The 19,036-nt window shown below is 38.2% G+C and overlaps 4 protein-coding genes across 5 annotated transcripts; 1 reads left to right on the forward strand and 3 right to left on the reverse strand.

The window, feature by feature from the left end:
* The first annotated feature begins 1,941 nt into the window (after positions 1–1,941).
* FER1 (ferretin 1) lies at positions 1,942–4,323 on the forward strand. Its single transcript, XM_021970815.2, has 8 exons — positions 1,942–2,388; positions 2,564–2,647; positions 2,766–2,826; positions 2,950–3,037; positions 3,245–3,306; positions 3,448–3,513; positions 3,769–3,832; positions 3,946–4,323. The coding sequence occupies exons 1-8, from the start codon at positions 2,060–2,062 to the stop codon at positions 3,987–3,989; spliced, it is 798 nt and encodes a 265-aa protein (XP_021826507.1). The 5' UTR covers positions 1,942–2,059; the 3' UTR covers positions 3,990–4,323.
* A 2,002-nt stretch (positions 4,324–6,325) lies between these two features.
* On the reverse strand, positions 6,326–7,628 carry LOC110767275 (uncharacterized). The gene is made up of 2 exons (XM_088254986.1): positions 6,676–7,628; positions 6,326–6,559 (listed from the first exon to the last, which is right to left on the reverse strand). Exons 1-2 carry the CDS (start codon positions 7,280–7,282, stop codon positions 6,498–6,500), a joined length of 669 nt encoding a protein of 222 aa, XP_088111112.1. The 5' UTR covers positions 7,283–7,628; the 3' UTR covers positions 6,326–6,497.
* Positions 7,629–7,804: 176 nt separating this feature from the next.
* LOC110767274 (histone-lysine N-methyltransferase ATXR3-like protein) lies at positions 7,805–10,770 on the reverse strand. Its single transcript, XM_021970771.2, has 5 exons — positions 9,951–10,770; positions 9,331–9,528; positions 8,923–9,205; positions 8,660–8,822; positions 7,805–8,252 (listed from the first exon to the last, which is right to left on the reverse strand). Exons 1-5 carry the CDS (start codon positions 10,663–10,665, stop codon positions 8,058–8,060), a joined length of 1,554 nt encoding a protein of 517 aa, XP_021826463.2. The 5' UTR covers positions 10,666–10,770; the 3' UTR covers positions 7,805–8,057.
* Positions 10,771–14,666: 3,896 nt separating this feature from the next.
* LOC110767265 (putative ATP-dependent helicase C29A10.10c) lies at positions 14,667–18,812 on the reverse strand. 2 transcript variants are annotated; one of them, XM_088253967.1, is made up of 8 exons: positions 18,494–18,812; positions 17,829–18,410; positions 16,558–17,709; positions 16,142–16,466; positions 15,813–16,075; positions 15,502–15,714; positions 14,922–15,300; positions 14,667–14,814 (listed from the first exon to the last, which is right to left on the reverse strand). In XM_088253967.1, the coding sequence occupies exons 1-8, from the start codon at positions 18,611–18,613 to the stop codon at positions 14,783–14,785; spliced, it is 3,066 nt and encodes a 1,021-aa protein (XP_088110093.1). In that variant the 5' UTR covers positions 18,614–18,812; the 3' UTR covers positions 14,667–14,782. The 2 variants fall into 2 exon arrangements, with proteins under 2 accessions (XP_088110093.1, XP_088110092.1); XM_088253966.1 differs by having other exon boundaries at positions 14,936–15,300; positions 18,494–18,804.
* Positions 18,813–19,036: the final 224 nt, after the last annotated feature.

Genomic DNA, 19,036 nt, shown 5'->3' on the forward strand with positions numbered 1-19,036 from the left:
GAGGCTCCCATAATAACTACGACGGGAGAATGTATTGGGATTCAATTATAATAAATCTTAGTTGATCAAAGACACTAGCCCAGGACAAATTATAGTGGAGAATATATCATGTGAGGGGTAATAAAACAAAAATTGTGAGACATTTTGTGGCTCTTAAAAGGACAAAAACTCTTCCGTCGTGGTTTACGACTTTATCAGCTGTGAAGGTAGAAAGGGAGAGTGTTCTGAAAATACAGATTGCCTGTTCAACATCATGTAAATATACATAATATAACATATATATATATATATATATATAGTCACACATCCATCATACATGTGCATGGTGTCGACATTAATGTCTAAGGTGAAGGTTCCTCATTCCATATCAGACAAAGCTGATATGTCTGATATCAACTTGGAGCATGCATGTTGCTGATTCCTTGCGTAACTCATTGGTATGCTTGTTTTCTGATGTTGTCCATAGCCTTTTGGCCTTTTGGGCTCTTGGCCTTAGTTATGTAACAAACTTGAAAGCACTCGTTTGGTGGACTGACTTGGATATGATGGTCGGTTTTTAGCGAGAGTTAATGTCTTCCATGACCAATTTTCCATTAGGACATGCACCTTTCCTCATAAATTAACAACTTAAGATTTGGCATCTCATTCAACTCCTCAACAGCTCATTTCATCCATCTGTGTTTAAGAAAATTGAACCCTCTACACGTTCTCAAAAGACCCCTGGTACCCTAAGGCCATCTCCAGTCATAGGGCTAAATGTAGTCCAGGGCTAAAAATTTAGCCCTCCAAAATATTAATTTTTTAAAGAATAGTGCAGGGCTAAATTTTTCCATCTCCAGCCATGCAGGGCTATATTTTAGGATCCTTCATATTTTATTATATATATCCAGCTATGACATCATCTTACTTTATTGTTGGCTTTTAAAAAGCAAATGCATGGGCCCACAAAAATTTGGCTTAAACTAAAGGTGGGCTATATGTGGCCTGGTTGGAGGGCTAAAGGGCCAAATGTGGCCCTCCAAATTTGGCCAAAATTTTATTTAGCCCATGGCTGGAGATGAGTTTTGCATTATTTTAGGGCTATATTTGGGATATAGCCCATGACTGGAGATGGCCTAACATCCCCAAATATTTGTATACACACCCATTTCATTTGACATGGTTCACCCTCGTGTAGCGGGCAATTGTGACCTGGACTGGACGAGCCTAGAACATAAAAAATTAGAATGATTAAAATCAGTCCAGTCAAAACCAACGTCCACGGATCTCCAGGCTGGCTTTTGGCCCATTAACAAAACAAGCGGAAAGTAAGTGGGAAACCCAATTAATTTCCTTGCCCACCCAAATCCATGTATATTGTAAACGTCCCTCCAAAAATCTCAATTTATATTACACCTGATAAGTTATAACTCCACTACCCTTTTATTTATTTTATTTTATTTTTATTTTGGCCTTTTTAATTGAAATTTTAAATTATTTTTATTTACATTTTCCTGTACAGAAGCTTCGAGCTTTTTCTACATCTCATACTTTTCAAAAGGAGCCGTCTACTATTTGGTCACGGACTGGAAGCTTTTCAAAGCTCACCATGCCAAGTAGGTTACTCGCCCATGAAAAGTCTCTCATTTTACGAACATGTCCTTTCCGTACAGTTTCGGCGACTGATATCGCGAGTAAGTCTACATACCACACTCGAGGGACTGAGAAAAAGGTCGTAAAGAAGACAAATTTTTTAGTATGCTAAGATTGCAACGTGGAGCGGAATTTATGGTAGATTCCACGATATTTGTGGTACTGGATAGACCACCACGAGGTCTCCACACGCCTAAACACATGTTATCATCTCAACCATCTACGTATTTTCCAATCCAACGGCCCACAATAAAGCCCATGCCAGCTGGCTTTCCACCATATCGCTATATATTTGCTCAAGCCACCTCTAAGCCTCTCACACCACTCTTCAACTCCTCCTCTCCAATTTTCAGTCCAGATTCTTGCTCCAAAATCTCTGCTTTTCCAAAACCCATTTCAGCTGATCTGATTTTAGATCAAAAAAACAATGTCTTTGAGGCTTATTTCAACATTTTCCATCCCAAACAAACAAGGGGATGGTGCTATAAGCAGCCTCTTGCTGTGCTCAAAGGCTGGATCTTCCTCCTCTGCTCTGAGCCGTGCTTTTTCTTTGAGTTTCAGTGAGCAGAGGAAGATCAACAAGTTTGCGGTTTCCGCGTCGAACGAGACGAAGACAGTGGCGCTGACTGGGGTGGTGTTTGAGCCGTTTGAAGAGGTCAAGAGCGATGCTTTTGTTGTTCCTGTGTCCCCTCTGCTATCTCTTGCTCGCCAGCGTTATGCAGATGAGTCTGAAGCTGCAATCAACGAGCAGATCAAGTGTGTATCTTTCTTCTTGTTGTTGGAATTTTAATTTGATTTATTATTGTTTCCTTTTTTATGATTGATGCTTTAATTTAGGGGAGCATTTTTGCTCACCTGAGTAAAAATATACCCTAATTTTAAATGTTGTTGCTTTTTGTTTTGATTATATGCTTTTGTTTTTGTGTAACAGTGTGGAATACAATGTGTCATATGTGTACCATGCCCTGTTTGCATACTTTGACAGAGACAATATTGCTCTCAAGGGCCTTGCCAAGTAAACACAAATCCCAAAATACCCCTCTGCATAAGGGTTTTTATATATATATATATATATATTATTTTTTATTAATGAATTTAATTAATCCATGATTAATTGGTTATGTTGCAATCAGGTTTTTCAAGGAATCAAGCGAGGAAGAAAGAGAGCATGCTGAAAAGTTAATGGAATATCAGGTATAAGTTAATCCCAATACTCTGCAGTCTTGTTTAATTTCCTCATGAAGAAGATACAAGTTTTATTTATGTGTTTTGGTCTTGGTTTGGAGATCTGATTGTATTATTATCAATTATGCTCAGAACACACGAGGTGGAAGAGTAAAACTACACTCCATAATAGAGCCCCCTTCAGAGTTTGATCATGCAGAGAAGGGAGATGCATTGTATGGTAAGATTGTAAACTTTTATATCTTCTACATGCTTATTTGTTTTTATTTCCTTTGTCAACATCTCTGAACTCTTGATAATTTCTTGTGATTGACAAAGATTTTCTTTTACTATTACCGCGCTGTGTTCGGGGTTTTGTTTTCTTGGATTTAAATTAGTCTCCTACCTGAATAACTTATTTTTCATTGACTCCTTGTCCTTGATGCAGCTATGGAGTTAGCATTGTCTTTGGAGAAGCTGACAAATGAAAAGCTCTTAAGCTTGCATAAGGTGATACATCTCTATCATATGAGATTTGTTTGAGGTCATTGACATAGCTCATGGGGTGCCTGGGTTCTATTTGACTCTTTCTATTTGTTTAAAATTCTTCTTATTAAGATATATTCTTGTTTTGTTGCTGATCAAAAACAGGTGGCAGAGCATAACAATGATGCCCAAATGACAGATTTTATCGAGAGCGAGTTTCTGACTGAGCAGGTGAAACACATTTTCTGCTCTATACTAGACATAACAGCCACTGGGTTCTTAGTTTGAGTGAGATTCATTTTGAAGAAAGCAATTAAAAATGCAGAAGAAAACAGTTTCTGCAATAACACCAAGGAACAACTTTTCAAGCTGGGGTGATAAATTTTGTTTGTTAATGACTTAAAATTTTTAAGTTTAGGCTGGTGGTTAACAATTATTTAATCTTATAACACTGACTAATCACATACTATCGTATCTATTGTACAGGTTGAGGCCATTAAGAAGATAGCTGAATATGTCACTCAATTGAGGAGGGTTGGAAAAGGCCATGGTATGAAGTAGATTTCATAGTTCAACTCTTCACCATCATATTTTCCTTAACTTAATTGTTTCCTCACCACTCTTACTTGATGGACTCTAAATGAGCTGTTTGGTGGCTTGCAGGAGTGTGGCACTTTGATCAAACGCTCCTTCATGAGGGAGCTTAAATTGTCTTGGAGTCTTCTCTCTCCAGAATTATGTATAATTATTTAGGAAGCTGATAAGAGTGCGAACTCAGATAGCCGCCTTCAACATGTCAGAACAAACTTACTGCTGTGCAAAATCGCTGATTGAAGGGATCGATTTCTTCGAACTTGTCTAGTGAAAGTTTCATTGCAGGAGTGATATTTGATAGTAGAAGCGACTTGGATTAGGCGAACTTCTTGACCTCCTATCATGTCAAAGGCTTTGTAGTTCAGAATTTAGCAATCCTATGGCTATGTGTACAAATTATGTTCTATTATGATTAAGTGGATGTTGCCAGATGCTTATTTGAAATAATCTCATTCTGATGTTCTTAAACTACAAAGTATTGTGCTCCACAAACACTAAAAATGAAAAATCCAGAGCAACTTATCATCTATACTCACTCAGATACTGGTATTTACAAGTCACATCCTGCATAATCAAAGCTGTGACAGATCTTAAACCAAAGCCAACTGCTTAAGAAAGAAGGACAAAATTCAAGTAGGCTGAAGACAGAATCTCCAATGAGAGGAAGACCTCTTCCTCCTATTACTGCTGTTAGTATTCTGTGGACAAGAGTGAATTATCTCCCACATCACTCTTATATCTTCATATTCACCGCAAGACTCCATGTCTTTGTACAGACTCACCAATCCATGTCCATTTCCTGCAATTTCTGCCACATCTCAGAAAAGGGTTGACAGAGAAGAGAGAGACAGAGAGTGTGTTTTGTGCAATTGGATTGTGTGAAACTTGAACTTACCTTTGGCTTTGTTTCTTGACCGTGAAGTAAGCTTGAGAAGAAAGCACTTAGTTGGGAGGAGGAAGGATCGCTTGAAGCACATCCAGGTTCTCCAACCCATCATCTTTACATGGCTCCTATTCCTTCCCCTCCTCCTCTCCATTTTATATGTTGGAATTTTCAGTTTAGTCCAAACTTCCCCCGACTAAAATACTAATAATATCACGGCAAAACAACAAAACGCATATAGACATAGCACTAAAAAACACTCATCAAGACACAGAACTTTGTTGCACTCTGATTGGACCATTACACATTTTAAACCAAGGGCCTATAGTTTCATCCCAATTGAACTTTGCTTCCAATGTCAATCTGATCAACCATATAGGATCTAGGCCTAAAATTGGCAATACGTATTGGTTCCATTTTGTATAACAGATGGGATTTTACCCAAATTGAGAAATTAGGTGTAATAGTCTAAAGCTATGTTTAAACATTTTGTGGATGGAATTCTAAGAAACTTAATTTGGGCAAATCCCATTTAATCAAAGAATAGTGAACTGTAACAGTAACTAAATTTGATAATTTAATGGAGGGAATGAGAAATCTTTATTGGGAAGAAAGGGACAATGAGTAGGAGAGTTGCTTTTGGATTTTTGCTTTCCCCACATATCCTTGGTTCCCAAGATTCTCATTTTTCTAGTATCGGAGGAAGTGTATGGGTCCCTAGTCAAACGGTTAGTTGGATTTTCTATCAATGCCATCTAGTTTGTGCCTCTACACTTGTTTTTTTCTTTTTAATTGGTCCAACGGTGATGTGATCTGTAAGATTAATAAGTAGGTAGTTTTGTGTAAATAAATGCCATGTAACATAAAGGTCTTTTTTTTAATTTTTATATAATAATAATAATTACAAGCGATAGTCTAAATTTCATGGGAATGAGGATTCCTCACACTCGTATACACCCTCTACCAAGGTGTCATAAAGATTCGAATATGAGACCACTAGTCTACAAGACCTTTTTTCATCCGTTGGCCTCATAAAGTTAAAAGAAGATATTTAGAAGAGAGTAAAATGCGTAACCAAAGGGTCCAAAAGGCCATATAGCTTTCTTTGGCCACTTAATCCTTTTGGCACTGCTAGTAGTGGAGGAACTGACGCATGTGCCATGCAATAGCTTCTGGTATTTGTGGTCTTCAACTACACTCTCCATGACATCTCACCCACTGCCACTCAATCAATAATTCATCATCCAATCTCAAACCAAATTCGGCACCTAAAAAAAAGGTAAATGATTTTCTCACTCCCCTTTTATCCACCTACACTCCTTTTTGTTTAGAAAAATGGAGTGTAAATGGATAAAAAAGGAGTGGGAAAATCAGTCCCCAAAAAAAAAATTTAACATTTTGGTTGTGGGTCAATAACCCAAAAAATGCAGAGTTTGAATTGGGGCCGTTTGAGTCGAGTGTAGCTTGGATCTCCACTTTTGGGCTTACTTCATGATGATGCTTTTGGGGCTACTTGGGCTTTGCCCACCATATGTGCCAGAGTAAAAATGAAGACGGTGATAGAGATTTTTCCAGAAGTCATACTTATACTACCAATGGAGCTTTTGATACCAAATCACAACAACATTACAAATTGAAAACAAAAAACAACAAGTTACGTGAAAACATACAAGGAAGAACAAGAAAAAAAAAAGAAGCCAGCCACTTGCAGAGTTGGCAGGCACATTCTATCATCTGCTTAGTCTCGAACTATTGAGGTAATGAGAATGGAGGCTTCGTCAGTCGAGGGAGCTGCATCATCTGGTAATTAGAACAGAGTTCATGTGACAATATTGTCAATTTACATTCAAAACCTCATAAAAATTAATATTCCCAAAAATGAGATAAAAATGCCTAAATAAAATGCTAGGGCTGACCTGGAAGAGATGTAGGCAAGTGAGAGACAAAGTTATCAAAGATGCCTCCTCCTCCTCCACCACCCTCCACCTCTCCTTTCTCCTCCTCCACCATTTTCATTCTCTTATTTCCAACATCCTTTATCACTTTCTCTGCTTCTTTGTCCACCTCATCATTCTCTCCTCCTCCTCCTCCACCACCATCACCCTGATTAAAAAAGTTGGAGATGAGATTTGAGATAACCCCTCCACTATTATTTTCACTACCAGAGCCCACATCTTGCTCTGGCTTTGACTTATCAGAAAAGCCCCCATTTCCTATATCATCTTCAACCTCAAACTCAACTTTTCTTTTGGCCATTTCCCCTGCTTTTGGAGTGCTCCTTGGTGACACTATGGAGATGAGATGGGTTATAAGCCCACCTCCTTTCTCTTCATCTTTACCTTCATCTCCTGCGTTCAAGCTTGCCTTCTCTTTTTCAACTTCTCTGTCTTCACTTCCACTTTCCCTGCGTTCGCCTCCATTAGCTTCCTGATGGCCGCCTTCAGCTTTGGCTCCACCACCTCCTCTTGGGCTCAGATTCAATGGAAGCAACAAGCCTTCAGATTCTGGTATAACATCCTCCATCTCTCTCTCTCTCTATCTTTTTCTTTCTGATCTTTGGGGTTTACAAATATCTATCTCTCTCTCTCTGTTCCTTTACACAGATCCTACATGGTATGGGGCAAGCAGGCGCAGCTTATGTAAAGGGGACAAGCGTCCTCGTCCAAAGCAGATTCTTTTAATGACAAGCTATGGTTTTGTTACACGTTCATCGTAAAGGATGTCTCACTGAAAAAATGCCAATCCAGAGAAACCACGTGTCACAATTTGCATTACATGGCGTATCCCCAAATAAGGTCGGTTGGGCAACACTTCTTGTCGGATTTGATTTGAGCACCAAAGTTGAAGCCCATAGACTCTGCAAAGCGTTAACCCCCATGAAAATTGCAGAAAGAAAAGAAAAACACCATTGCTGCAGTCTGCACCAAGTTGAGGTCCTTTTGCATAATTGAATATTTGGGTTAAGTGTTCTCTCAACCCAAATATTCAATTATGAACCAAATTTCAATTGCAAATAGATAAATAGACAATTCACTTAAGTTGACATTGAGTTAAGAGAAGGATCGCATACTTTCCATGTTAAAAATGGTTTGATACAAAGAAAGAAATTTTTTGATACAGGGTTTATTACAAAAATTGAAACTAGATGGCTGTAGGTACAATCGACTCAGAGTGAAAGAGGATCTTGGCAGCACAAAACGACGACAGTCTCTTTTCATATCTAACCTTACCATCCTCCCATGCATTCACAAGTATATTCTCAAAGCTATCACCATGAAGTGAAGGTGGGATTTTAAAGTTAAGGATTACTCTGAACTCCCAAGGATCTTTCCAACGCGGCTTTCTTCTCTGCCTCTCTTCTCGCCTTCCGTCTGGCATACCTTGAATTAGCATCAGCTTGAACTTTCTCCATTATTTTATCGAAACCCGGAATTGTTCTCTCCATTTTCTGGTAGACTCGGGTGCTTAGGTTGGCAAAAATCCTATAGAGTCTCTGCGAGCACACACACACAGAGAAAGGTTTAATAGAAGTACATGGACATCCCTAAAGAAGGAATTTTATGCAAAATGTCCAAAGAGGTTGAGGAACTAATATGCAAACAAATCCCCATAGCATATTTTCACAAAACATTATATCCGTTTCGCTTCCTTGGGTGATTGACTGATGGAAGTTTGTTAGAGAAATACTTCAGTTATAAAAGCCAGGATTCAAAATTCTAAAAAATAAAGAAAACTTACATAACACAACCAATTTAGTTAGCAACAGGCAATAAGGTTTTTCTTTCAAATTGATAGTGCGTGATCTTTAGTTTAACAATTGTTAGTTGAAGTTGAACATAATCATTAAACTCAAGGAAACTAACGATTTATCCACAACTGATTTAAGAAGGAATTCTGTACCTTGACATCCATATTCCAATGGCGAATGTATGGAGGACCTGTCGTGTAGGTGCCAAGAGGTTCGCGGTACCACTCTCCCTCATATGTTATCTGATCCATTGCTTGTTCCACACTAAGAACCTCCCATGGCCTTAACCCAGGGATAGCTTTAGACAATTCGATTCTGCTCACAAACAGACGAAACATTAGATAGAGACGAGAAAATTTACTTATGATTTTACATTGCAAGACGTCAGTCACCAAATGCTACTGCTACTGCATACCTAAGATCTTTTGGAATGTACTTGTTCGGCATGTGATCCTCTTCCAAAATTGTTGTCAGTTCAGAGCCACTAGCCCAAAGAAATAGAGCATGACTCGGAATTCTAACGCCTGGCCAAACACCATCATTAGCTTCAAGTACTGCTAAGTCTCGTCTCTTGCTTTCTATAGCCTCCTCTTGTAGCTGCTTATAGGTTTTTTTCTCATGTCCCTTGAGTGGAACCCAAGGAGGAATTCCTTTTTGTAGTTTGTGAATAAAAGCAGTTGCAGCAGCCCCAAGTCTAACTGAAGATCACCAAGCGAAGAATCAATTTGTTGAAAACACAGAATTAGATTATTACACTCCTATCAGTCGTAAAAATTTTAAATAATACAAAATGGATGTTGGGTGAAAAAGGAAACAAGCAGACCTTCCCAAGTGGCAATAGCAGGTTCCAACCCATAAACCATGTGAATAGGAACCCATTCATCCATGTCCTCACCCCAAATGAATGTATCTTTGTCAATAATCCCAGCACCCCAAGCCGTTTTAAGAGTTATAAGCTCCAATGGACCTCTTGTTCGGCCCAACCGGTCCTTATAGTACCATCCACCACTCCTCATGATAACTATAAAAACCATATAACATCAATATTATGAACAACACATGCAGAATAACAATCAAACAAACATCACGCAATGCATCCTGTCCAATACACATGCAGAATGTCAGTAAGGAGTTTGAGTAGAAGAATCACTGGTTAACAAAACAATAGAAGTATGATGTATTACTTCAACACACGTCAAACCACAAAGAATTTCAGTAGTAAGTGAATGAAAACAGCTGCACTTAATTAGAAGCAAATGAGTTGTGATTAAAATACAATTAGCCAATTCCAAAAGCTAACAATTAAACAATCAGAAGGTTTAAGCAAGACCAGAAAGTCATTTTCATAAACTCACTAGACTATACAGCTAAACCAAACTAAAAACACACATTCTTCAAAGGTTCATGCTTTTTAACCACAAAGCTTTAATCACACAAACTTACAGTCATAGTAGCGCTTCTCAAGCTTCTTATACCCAACTGCCTGAGCAACATCTATAGGCCGGCCGGGCGGGTAAGGCCTCTGGCGGAACCCCCAAAGCCCAAAAAAGAACTGCCTTGCAAAATCCCAGAACTTGTCATCAGACTCTTCCCTTGTCTTTATGGCCTTCCTGGGCATGGGCCTTCCGTCCGGCCCAATAATATTCGGCACAGCCTGCCACAGTTTCTTATCTTCATCCCTGTACGGCCTGTCATTCTCTTTGAGCTCCATCTCATTGATCTTCTCGGCAATCTGCTCAGCTCGAGCCAAGAACTGCACAACTGGGCTCTCCCTGAACTCCTTCCAGAACCTCTCGTTCTCTCTGAGCTCCTCCTCAGTTGGGTTCTCTTTCTTTTCGAATATTGGGTCATCTCTCAGTATCTTATCGACTTCTGGGGCGTGCCTGTAATCTGGTGCGTTCTCGCATTCCCAGAAGTACTGTTCCAGCATCTCGGTGTATGGTCCTGGTTTCTCGGGTTCGGAGGGAGGTTTCGGGTCGGGTTTTGGAGGGCCCTTGAAGAGGTTTGAGAGGCTGAGTGCAGAGAAATTGGGAGAGGTTGTTGTTTGGGTGGTTCTGTGGAAAAATGAGTCTGTGAGTGAGAGGAGGTTGATTGGCGGAAGTGGGTTTAGGGGTTTCTTGAACCAGCTTTCGAAGGGGTTGAAGTTGATGGAGGCCATTGGAGGAAGGGGGAGTGAACTTGGGAAACCTCTAAATCAATTTGAGATTTTTGGGTTTATTGTTGACACAGGTTGAAAATGGAGGAGATGGAATAGAAAGAGAGAGAGGGGTTTTGAGTCTCGACGGTTGACATTGGATATAATTTTAGTTTGGGCTTAGCCTGGGAAGTTTGGGCATGGTCTCAACCTGATTATGAATTTGTTTTTGGGCCTGAGAATGACTCTGAATCAAATTCTAGCAGATCCACATTCTTGTTTTATTTTGTTTTAATTTTTGGTCTTTTATCGCAAAACGTCCTTGAAGTTAATGGAACCATCAAATTGCATTCTTTTTTTTATTTTCTTTTTTGTTATTTGTGGTCTTCAAAGAAACGTGCTCATAAGTAGTCTTTGTCTTTAACTTCTGTCCAAAAGTCTGTTAAATTGTTGACTTGGTGAACATGTGAAACACACATATCCGATGATATCATGTGTCACGTGGATTAAATAAAAAATATAATTTTAAAATAACAAACTATAAAACAAAATAAAAAAAATTAGCCACAATGTATAATGATCCATGTATGATCCACGTCATCAAAGTTAACAAACATTTGGATGTAGTTGACAGAATAGGGCAAAGTGGGTCACTAAACCTCGAACAATGGATGAAAGTGGGCCATTTTAAGTTTAGGGGGGCAAAGTGGGGTTTGACCGAAGTTTCAAGGAGCATTGATGTAGTTAAGCATTTTAAATATCAATAGGTTCTTATGATGTATAATTTCTTGTGTTTTGTTTGTACACATGAAAGGTATATAATTTCTTGTTTGTTATGAAACCATAAATCATAACACATGATATCCAAGTTATATTTAGGTTTTATTTTATTTATTTGTGTTTTTAACAATGGCGACAGCGGGGAATAAGTCTGTTGGTTGAGCTAATCCATCTCCACCTATGTAGGCAGAAGTTCGAAACTCCCAAACACCCAATAACTTTTTGTGTAAAGCATGCTATGAAGGGGGATCAAACTTGGGTGGAACGGGGCCACTTTCGAATATGAGAGTAGGTTATTTCCAAGTGGATAGTAAAGTTACAAAAGTTAGGACATCTTCTTATGTATGTTCCCTTACAGTTTGAAATCATTTGGAGAGGGTAAGCTTGCTTTTGGTATCATGTGTAAGTTGAAGCGCGTGCTAGTTTTGGATAGTATCAAGATTGGAAGCAAGCTAATCAATAAACTTGAGTTTCACTTGGGATTTTAGCTCATGAAAATCAAAACATTGGCTCATGTTAGATTTAACTAGTGTTGTAGGTAGTTTTTTTTTATTTTCATAGTACAAGCGATTGGGAAGGAGGGGGGAGGGACAACTATTTATTGAGTGGAGATGGAAGAACTCAACCAACTAAGCTATCTAACACAAGTGTTGTAGGTTTTGATAGAGCATCTAACCCGAAATTAATTGGCAACGAGTGCCCAGTTCAAAGCTTAAATTTATCCATGTGAGATTTTATATTCTCAACAGCTATCGCTATTGGTGCCAGTTTTGGTGGGTTTTGAGCTATATAAGTATGTATTGTCAATCTCACCAAAAATCTAGCTTAAGTTATAACAAAGGGGAGGAGCAATGGGGAAGAATGCTATCAATCAAGTAATATAATATAATTGGTTCATAAATTCCCAAGTAATTGTTTGATTGAACTGCTAATCAAGTAATAAAAAATCAACATATATGTGTACTTTTTACTTCTTCATCATCATGTAATTGTTGGGTTCATTTTTATACATGATTTATCATGTTATTCACCCAATATTTTGAGTTAGTTCTTGATATTTTAAAGTTTTTTTTTTCTTCATTTTTGTGTTTTTATAAATTTTATCTTAGTTGGAATAAATGAGCTAAAAGTGCATTATTGAATATAAAATCTGTTTTTGCTCATTTTCGTAGGTCAACTTCTTGGCCTTGGATTAGCATGTTCCGGTGCTAAGATGCAGGGAAGATCTTCATGAAACTTGTTCCAATAGATGTTGACTACAACATGTCCGAATTTGAGCTCCATTGAACAAGTATAGTCTCCCCAACTGATCCAACATTGGACCTAACTCTGGAAGTCTGTTTTGGGTCAACTTTTACCCTTACTTGGTGTCATCTCCCTTCTAATTGTTACTACACCTCTTGGTAACAATTATTGACATTGTAGATATGATACAGGAAAAGGGCAGCAGCCAAACAAGGAGGCTACGAAGGAGGAGAATAACTCTTTCATCATTGAAAGCTTTTGTGCCTTTATCTCCACAAAATCTGTAAACTCTTTCTAGTTATATTTTGAATTTGTGTTTGTAATAAGTATGAGGAACTAAACTCCATAGCTAGGGCTTAGGTTGAAGCCCTAAACATGAATACTCTATTGTTTTGATGCTTGACTTTATTATTTCTAGATGTTGTTGATGAATTCCTCTTCACTAAATTAATCTATCCTTGATGTATGTTTTCTTTGATTGATCACCCTTGAAAGCATGCTTCTTGAGATTGTTGGGATTATATGTATCTTCATGTTTTCCTAAGCAACTAATAGATGAAATAAGAATCATTCATGTGAATTGGTTTCTTGAATGCCTAATGTAAACACCATACTATTAGGGTTCTTGTGATGTTTATATTCTCTTCAAACTTTTCATATGATTAGCACTAAACATGCACTTTACTTATTTTAAAGAGTATTGTAGCACTAAACACGGTCTTTACTTATTTTAGAGAGAATCATGCGTCTTGAGCCACTAAACTTAGTCTTGATTGCGAACATCTTCATCAATGCATCTAGAGTTCATAACTTGAGTATCCATGGACATGAGTAGGATTGTTTAGGGTGGATTTTGAAAATACTAGTGTTCATTGTCATTTTAATTTCACACTTTGATAATCATTTCTATTGGTCTTGTTAAAATTAGAGTTTGGTTACATTTTAAGCATTAGAATTAGTTCACTTCAATCAAAACCCACCTCTTTTTTGTTTGAAACTTTGAGTGTACTTTTTATTTAATTCTGTACACTTCTGTAACTATTTTTGACATTTGGTCCATGCTGAGTTCTTTAGTTTTTCATGCTGAATCCAACCATATAAAAAACATAAAATTTGGATTAATAGTTGGAAAGTTACAAGTCAAAAATGGGATAGAGGTCGAAATTGGAAAACAGAGGAAGTTCATAAATTCATCTCCAACCTAAAACATGATAAACTGGTGATACCGTGGTAATAAAGTGGCGATACAGTGGTGATACAGGAGTAATACAAAATGTTGATTGTGTTTTCTTTTGGTTTCTTGTTTTTGTTTCATTTCGCTCCTTTCTTTACTCTTTCCTAGTATTTGATTTGTTTCTTACCTTTGTGATTGTGTTAAATAAGTATTATATACGTACTCAAATTGGATTTACATATAAACCTCCAATTCCCCGTGGGAATGATCCCGTATTTACAAATCTATACTCCAATAAATGCATACATTTGCGGGTATTTTTAATTGGATGATTAGCACATTAATTTGTGCCAATTATTAATACAACAGTAATGGCCGCAAGCGCAACCTTCATGACGTGTAAAAATGGCCGCAACCTTCAAGATCAACATATATTGTTGATGGTGGTTCTTTCCTGCAAACCGTGTTCAAAAGTTGTGTGTTAACATATACCAAAGTTTATTTATGAAAAAGATGACTTAAATGGAGAGAAACATTTCCAATATTTAACTCTACCTCATTTGGTAAGTAGGAAGAAAATAGGAAATTAGAAATAGTTATCTCATTAGTCATCAACTAAGCAAAGCTTAATTAAATTACCTCTTCAACCAGGTGGCCTTATTTATCTCCATCTGGACCTATTATTATTCTTTCTGAAAATTGTTTATATGAGGGAATCAGAACTTCAATTATAACATCACATATCTTGTATTTAGAAAGAGAAAGAGGTACTAAAAATACATGTAGTCGGTCATATATATGGAAGATGGGCAAAGTAAAAAACTACCTATTGCTTGATGTTTGTGGCTTATCCGTTAAGACAGAGTGAAGACAATGGCTTTGAAAGAACCTCCACAGGAACAGGATCAGCCTCAGCCTTAGCCTCATGGGAGCTGCTCGAATTCACCGGCAATCTAATCGGAACAACTGCGTCACTGTCGCAATTGAGAAACAATGGATGATTTAAGCCATGTACTACACAGAACACTTTCAATCAATCATCACAAATGTACTGTTCTATTAAACCTGAACTTTTTCTAACCCCTATGTACGTACCCATCAACACATCTGAGCAGGCAGAGGTTCATATTATCGGTTGTATAGCTACAAAACATAATCTCAAGCCGCTTCTCAAGTTCGGGAGCATCAGAAACTGGAAGAACATCCCAAATCTTCAAAACCTGGACATAATCTGAGTTCTCCTGGACAACATCTACAGACCACATGAGGTTGAGCTGCCCTTTGACTTCATACTTCTCTAAGAGTTTAGCACAAGTCCCACCATGGACCATAACTCCTTTATCCTTGTCAGATTGGCGCCAACCATTAGAGAGCTTTGTTAACAAGGAAATCACTTCCCGACGGACCTCAGTGTCTTTAATCTTTTCTATGGAACTCTGAAATTCATTCGTGAAGCACACCTACACAGGAAGAGGACTGATGAATGCTAATACTAATATGCCAGGCATAAATGCCGCAAAGCACAGAATCTGAACTCCAAAATCCTAACCAGCAAACCACTAAATTTTAATGTGTTCCCCCATTCACCTCTCCCTGGATAATTTACATATGTTCAAAGGAGATTTGTGCACTCTATAAGCTTTGATAATGTAGCAGCATACCTTCCATTTGGCATTTTTGAACAGCAGAGAATCAGCATTGAGTAGAATATGCAGTTGGCCAAGGTCCATGAGGGCTGTTGCAATGGCCTGAGCCAAGTCCTTATCATCATGAGCATTATAAAAACATTTGCGTTTCTTTGCATCAAGAATTAGCTTCTTCCAAATAGAGTTACTGCTAATCAAAGTTGCTTCGTTCCCCAAAATCCACAGACAGTACCTACAGACACAAAACAACTGATGAACTTCATCAAAACCACCAAATATTCAGACAGTAAATCTAAGATACATGTCAACCTGCAATGTGATAAGAGGTACCTTGCACGCGTTAGCATCACGTTTGCCCTTTCAAGATTGGAGAGGAAACCGACAGAGCCTTTCTCGTTACATCTGACTGTGGAGATAATTATCACATCATCTTCACCACCTTGGAATCCATCAACAGATCGCACTCTTACAGAGAAGTCAGTGCCAGAAGCTTCACTATGTTCTCTGACTCTCTCTTGAATTGCATTAACTTGAGCTTTGTAAGGTGAAATTACCCCAATACTAACTCTCTTCTTTGTTTGAGTAAATTCTGTGGTCCATAAAAAACGTTACAAAACAGTTAAGAACATCTACACTAGCTCACAGCAAATATTACCTCTGTAAAGGCTTGCAACAATCTCACAGACCACAGCAACCTCAACCATATTTTTTAGACTATGCCCGCGATCGTAATCTTCTTTTCCATTGGCTATATCTATAAAGGAGTAGGGTCCGTACATTTTTCCTGAAAGAAAGCACTTCTCATGGCTTCCTTGCTTGATATTTGGACCGTCTAATAACTGGTTGTTGTAAAACTCTCTTTTCGGGAATAAGCTGATTGATGGATGCATTCTATACTGGATATTGAGAAGGTGCCTCTCATGTCCCAACAGTACAAGTCTTCCAAACAAACTTCTTCCGAAACCAGCCTGCTTGGAGATCTGAAAGTGCCTTGTTCAAAATTCACATAAAACAGAAAAGCTTTTCAAAATTTGAAAACTAAACAGCACTAGACAAGGGACAAAATGAAACCTTGCTTTTAACCATAGCAGGGAGTTGCTTCTCATCTCCTATGAGAATAGCATGGCGAAGACCCGGTAGTTGTAAAGGAATTGCTGATTCACATTCTTTAAGCTGAGCAGCTTCATCAATCACTAACAAATCCAGGGGTGTCATTCCCTCTGTGTACAATTTAGCAGAGCCTGACGCGGTGCAAAATATTAAGCAAGCATTTGCCAAGCACCATGTCCTTATTGTCTTGAAATCTTCCAAATTAGGAACAGAAAATCCAAGAAGCAACGTCAGTGTATGAACACAATCTTTTAGAACTAATTGTGACCTCTCACTAGCAAAACCGACCTCATGCAGTAAAGATTTAAGAGAACTGAGCAAATCCAAAGCTCTAATCATGCCCTTCACAACCTCTAGTGAAATGCAAGAAGTTGGTAAGTGGGTGTACAAATTTACCATGCAAATCTTCAGTTGCTCACCAATTGAATTAAGTTTTTCCTTCACAAACTCCTCAAAGGTTAGAAAATCATTCACATCATCCCTTGTTGACTTCCTATCATTGACTATAACTCTCTTCATCCTCATCAAAAGATTATCGCTATCTTTTCCATCCTCATTGTATCTGCTTCTCCTTATTTCTTTCAAATACAACAAGTGCTTTCCCTTTGGATCCTCAAGCAAACCTATCATTGATTCCAACCAATGTTTCCATCCAGTCAAAGGGTCAAAGCACTTGGCCAGAATTTCAGTACGATAATCAAGAAATACCTCAACAAGGTCATCATAATTATCAATCTTCATTCGCTCTTCATTCCCAAATAGAATTAAATCTCCAATTCCATACTTGCCATAATCAAGAGACTGGTTAACCAATCCCAGGAGTCGCTCTGTGACTTGAAACACGGAAATATTCGTTGGGGCACATGTTAGCGTTCTGCACTTCAACTTCAAGAGGGCAAAGAGTGACATAGCAACTGTGTCGGTTTTTCCAGTCCCAGGAGGACCCCATATTAGGTTGATGGCATTATGGTGAGTACATTTACTCAAACTGATACAGTTCAAAACTGCAGCTTGTTGGGAATCATTGAGATCAGAGAACATTGAGGGCCATTTAGTAGAAAGGGCAGGGGAGCATTTTTCTTTAGAAATGCAAATTGCACAAGAGTTCCCACCCTGTAAGAAAAAAAAACACAAGCACGTATTCGGGGCTTTGGGAATCAATTAGCCAAACAGCGGCAGAATATGCATGCATGATGTTAAAGTAAAGCTAGAGTCAAGAAAAAAAAAATTACATGTGATGAATTGGGTTGCACCTGCAGCACATTCTTAATTAAACCTGTGCTTGCCCTTTCTGAGTTCAAAGCACTCCATACGCGAACGCTTGTTGTCATGTTGATTAGATAGACAGCAAGAAGTCTTTCTTTTCCTTTATTGATAGGCTTTGATGAGAGTATTGAGAACTGATTATCTCTGCCTCGAAGAACATACGCAATGAGATATGAATCTCCGGGCCCTTTTAAATGATCAGTGCATTTTGGTCTGATATCAGTCAAGGCAATAATATCTCCAGCCTGCGGCTCATATTTTCCTGCATGATTTTCAGCTTCTCCCTTGCCATTAATTATAATATCGTAAAACAAGTCCTTGGGAGGGTTATGACCCTTAGAAGTTATAACAGCCAGAATTTCACAAGTAGCTGTTGAGGTCTTTTTACTCGCAAGGGAGTGAACTGTGCAACACCAATGCCCCGGGTGTTCCTGTGACAGAGTCTCTATGCTTGAGAGTAAATCAGCATGTGTTTCCTCAACAAGTGAAGGAATGAACGTTTTCATGTAACTCGTCACGGTCGAAAATGTCTCAGGAATTTTCGTCACCTGTATTAAGTTGAAAAAAATCAAAGAAAAATTGACACGTTGTAAAGATTTACCATATCTGTAAAGAAGACCACCAAAAAAACCTGGTTTTTGCAAAGATTTCTGTTGAGAACATCCTCCATAGACCAAGAGAAGACTAAATCAATTAAGCTTCTACCGGCAACAACTCCCTCCATTTTCACACTAGTCTCTTGATGATCCATAGCTACTTTTTTACTGATCTTCTGATATCTGCAATGGCTTCTTTGTGAATGGAAGGTGGTCCAGTCAATTACTTAGTCCAAGATCACTTTTGTGTATAGCATATATACTTGCTTAGCACTGAAGCAAATTCCAAGACCAAAAAAAAAGCATTGAAGCAGAGTCACTTGATCAAAACAAATCTACAGGGTACAGGGAAAGAGACCTTTCTTTTTCCTCAGTGGTTGTGGTCTTTGTTTGCAAACCCCATGGCACTGTTGCATCTACCCAAGTGCAACTAGTCACACGTAGTAATAATCTTGGAAGTCCAAGTATCATATCCTCAAGGAGCAGGTAGGCAAATGTCTACATACAAAGAAATAATTAAACGTACCAAAATAAAAGTGACAAGCAAAATGAAAAAGTAATTTGATTTTATTGTTGTA

Source organism: Prunus avium, chromosome 6 (genome assembly GCF_965620075.1).
Source record: "Prunus avium chromosome 6, drPruAviu1.hap1.1, whole genome shotgun sequence".
NCBI lineage: Eukaryota > Viridiplantae > Streptophyta > Magnoliopsida > Rosales > Rosaceae > Prunus > Prunus avium.

Bases quoted from the DNA above. Each gene is read 5' to 3' on its own strand.
- LOC110767274 (XM_021970771.2), bottom strand. From the start codon at position 10,665: ATGGCCTCCATCAACTTCAACCCCTTCGAAAGCTGGTTCAAGAAACCC. The intron at 9,529-9,950 runs GTAAGTTTGTGT...TGGTTTTTATAG, and splicing joins TGAGAAGCGCTACTATGACT to TTATCATGAGGAGTGGTGGA. The intron at 8,253-8,659 runs GTACAGAATTCC...GTGTGCTCGCAG, and splicing joins ATTGGAATATGGATGTCAAG to AGACTCTATAGGATTTTTGC.
- LOC110767275 (XM_088254986.1), bottom strand. From the start codon at position 7,282: ATGGAGGATGTTATACCAGAATCTGAAGGCTTGTTGCTTCCATTGAAT. The intron at 6,560-6,675 runs GTCAGCCCTAGC...TCTAATTACCAG, and splicing joins CTTGCCTACATCTCTTCCAG to ATGATGCAGCTCCCTCGACT.
- FER1 (XM_021970815.2), top strand. From the start codon at position 2,060: ATGTCTTTGAGGCTTATTTCAACATTTTCCATCCCAAACAAACAAGGG. The intron at 2,648-2,765 runs GTAAACACAAAT...TGTTGCAATCAG, and splicing joins GCTCTCAAGGGCCTTGCCAA to GTTTTTCAAGGAATCAAGCG. The intron at 3,833-3,945 runs GTATGAAGTAGA...GGTGGCTTGCAG, and splicing joins GAGGGTTGGAAAAGGCCATG to GAGTGTGGCACTTTGATCAA.
- LOC110767265 (XM_088253966.1), bottom strand. From the start codon at position 18,613: ATGGATCATCAAGAGACTAGTGTGAAAATGGAGGGAGTTGTTGCCGGT. The intron at 17,710-17,828 runs GTAATTTTTTTT...TTTTTCTTACAG, and splicing joins TGCAACCCAATTCATCACAT to GGTGGGAACTCTTGTGCAAT. The intron at 14,815-14,935 runs GTACGTACATAG...CAATTGCGACAG, and splicing joins CTGCTCAGATGTGTTGATGG to TGACGCAGTTGTTCCGATTA.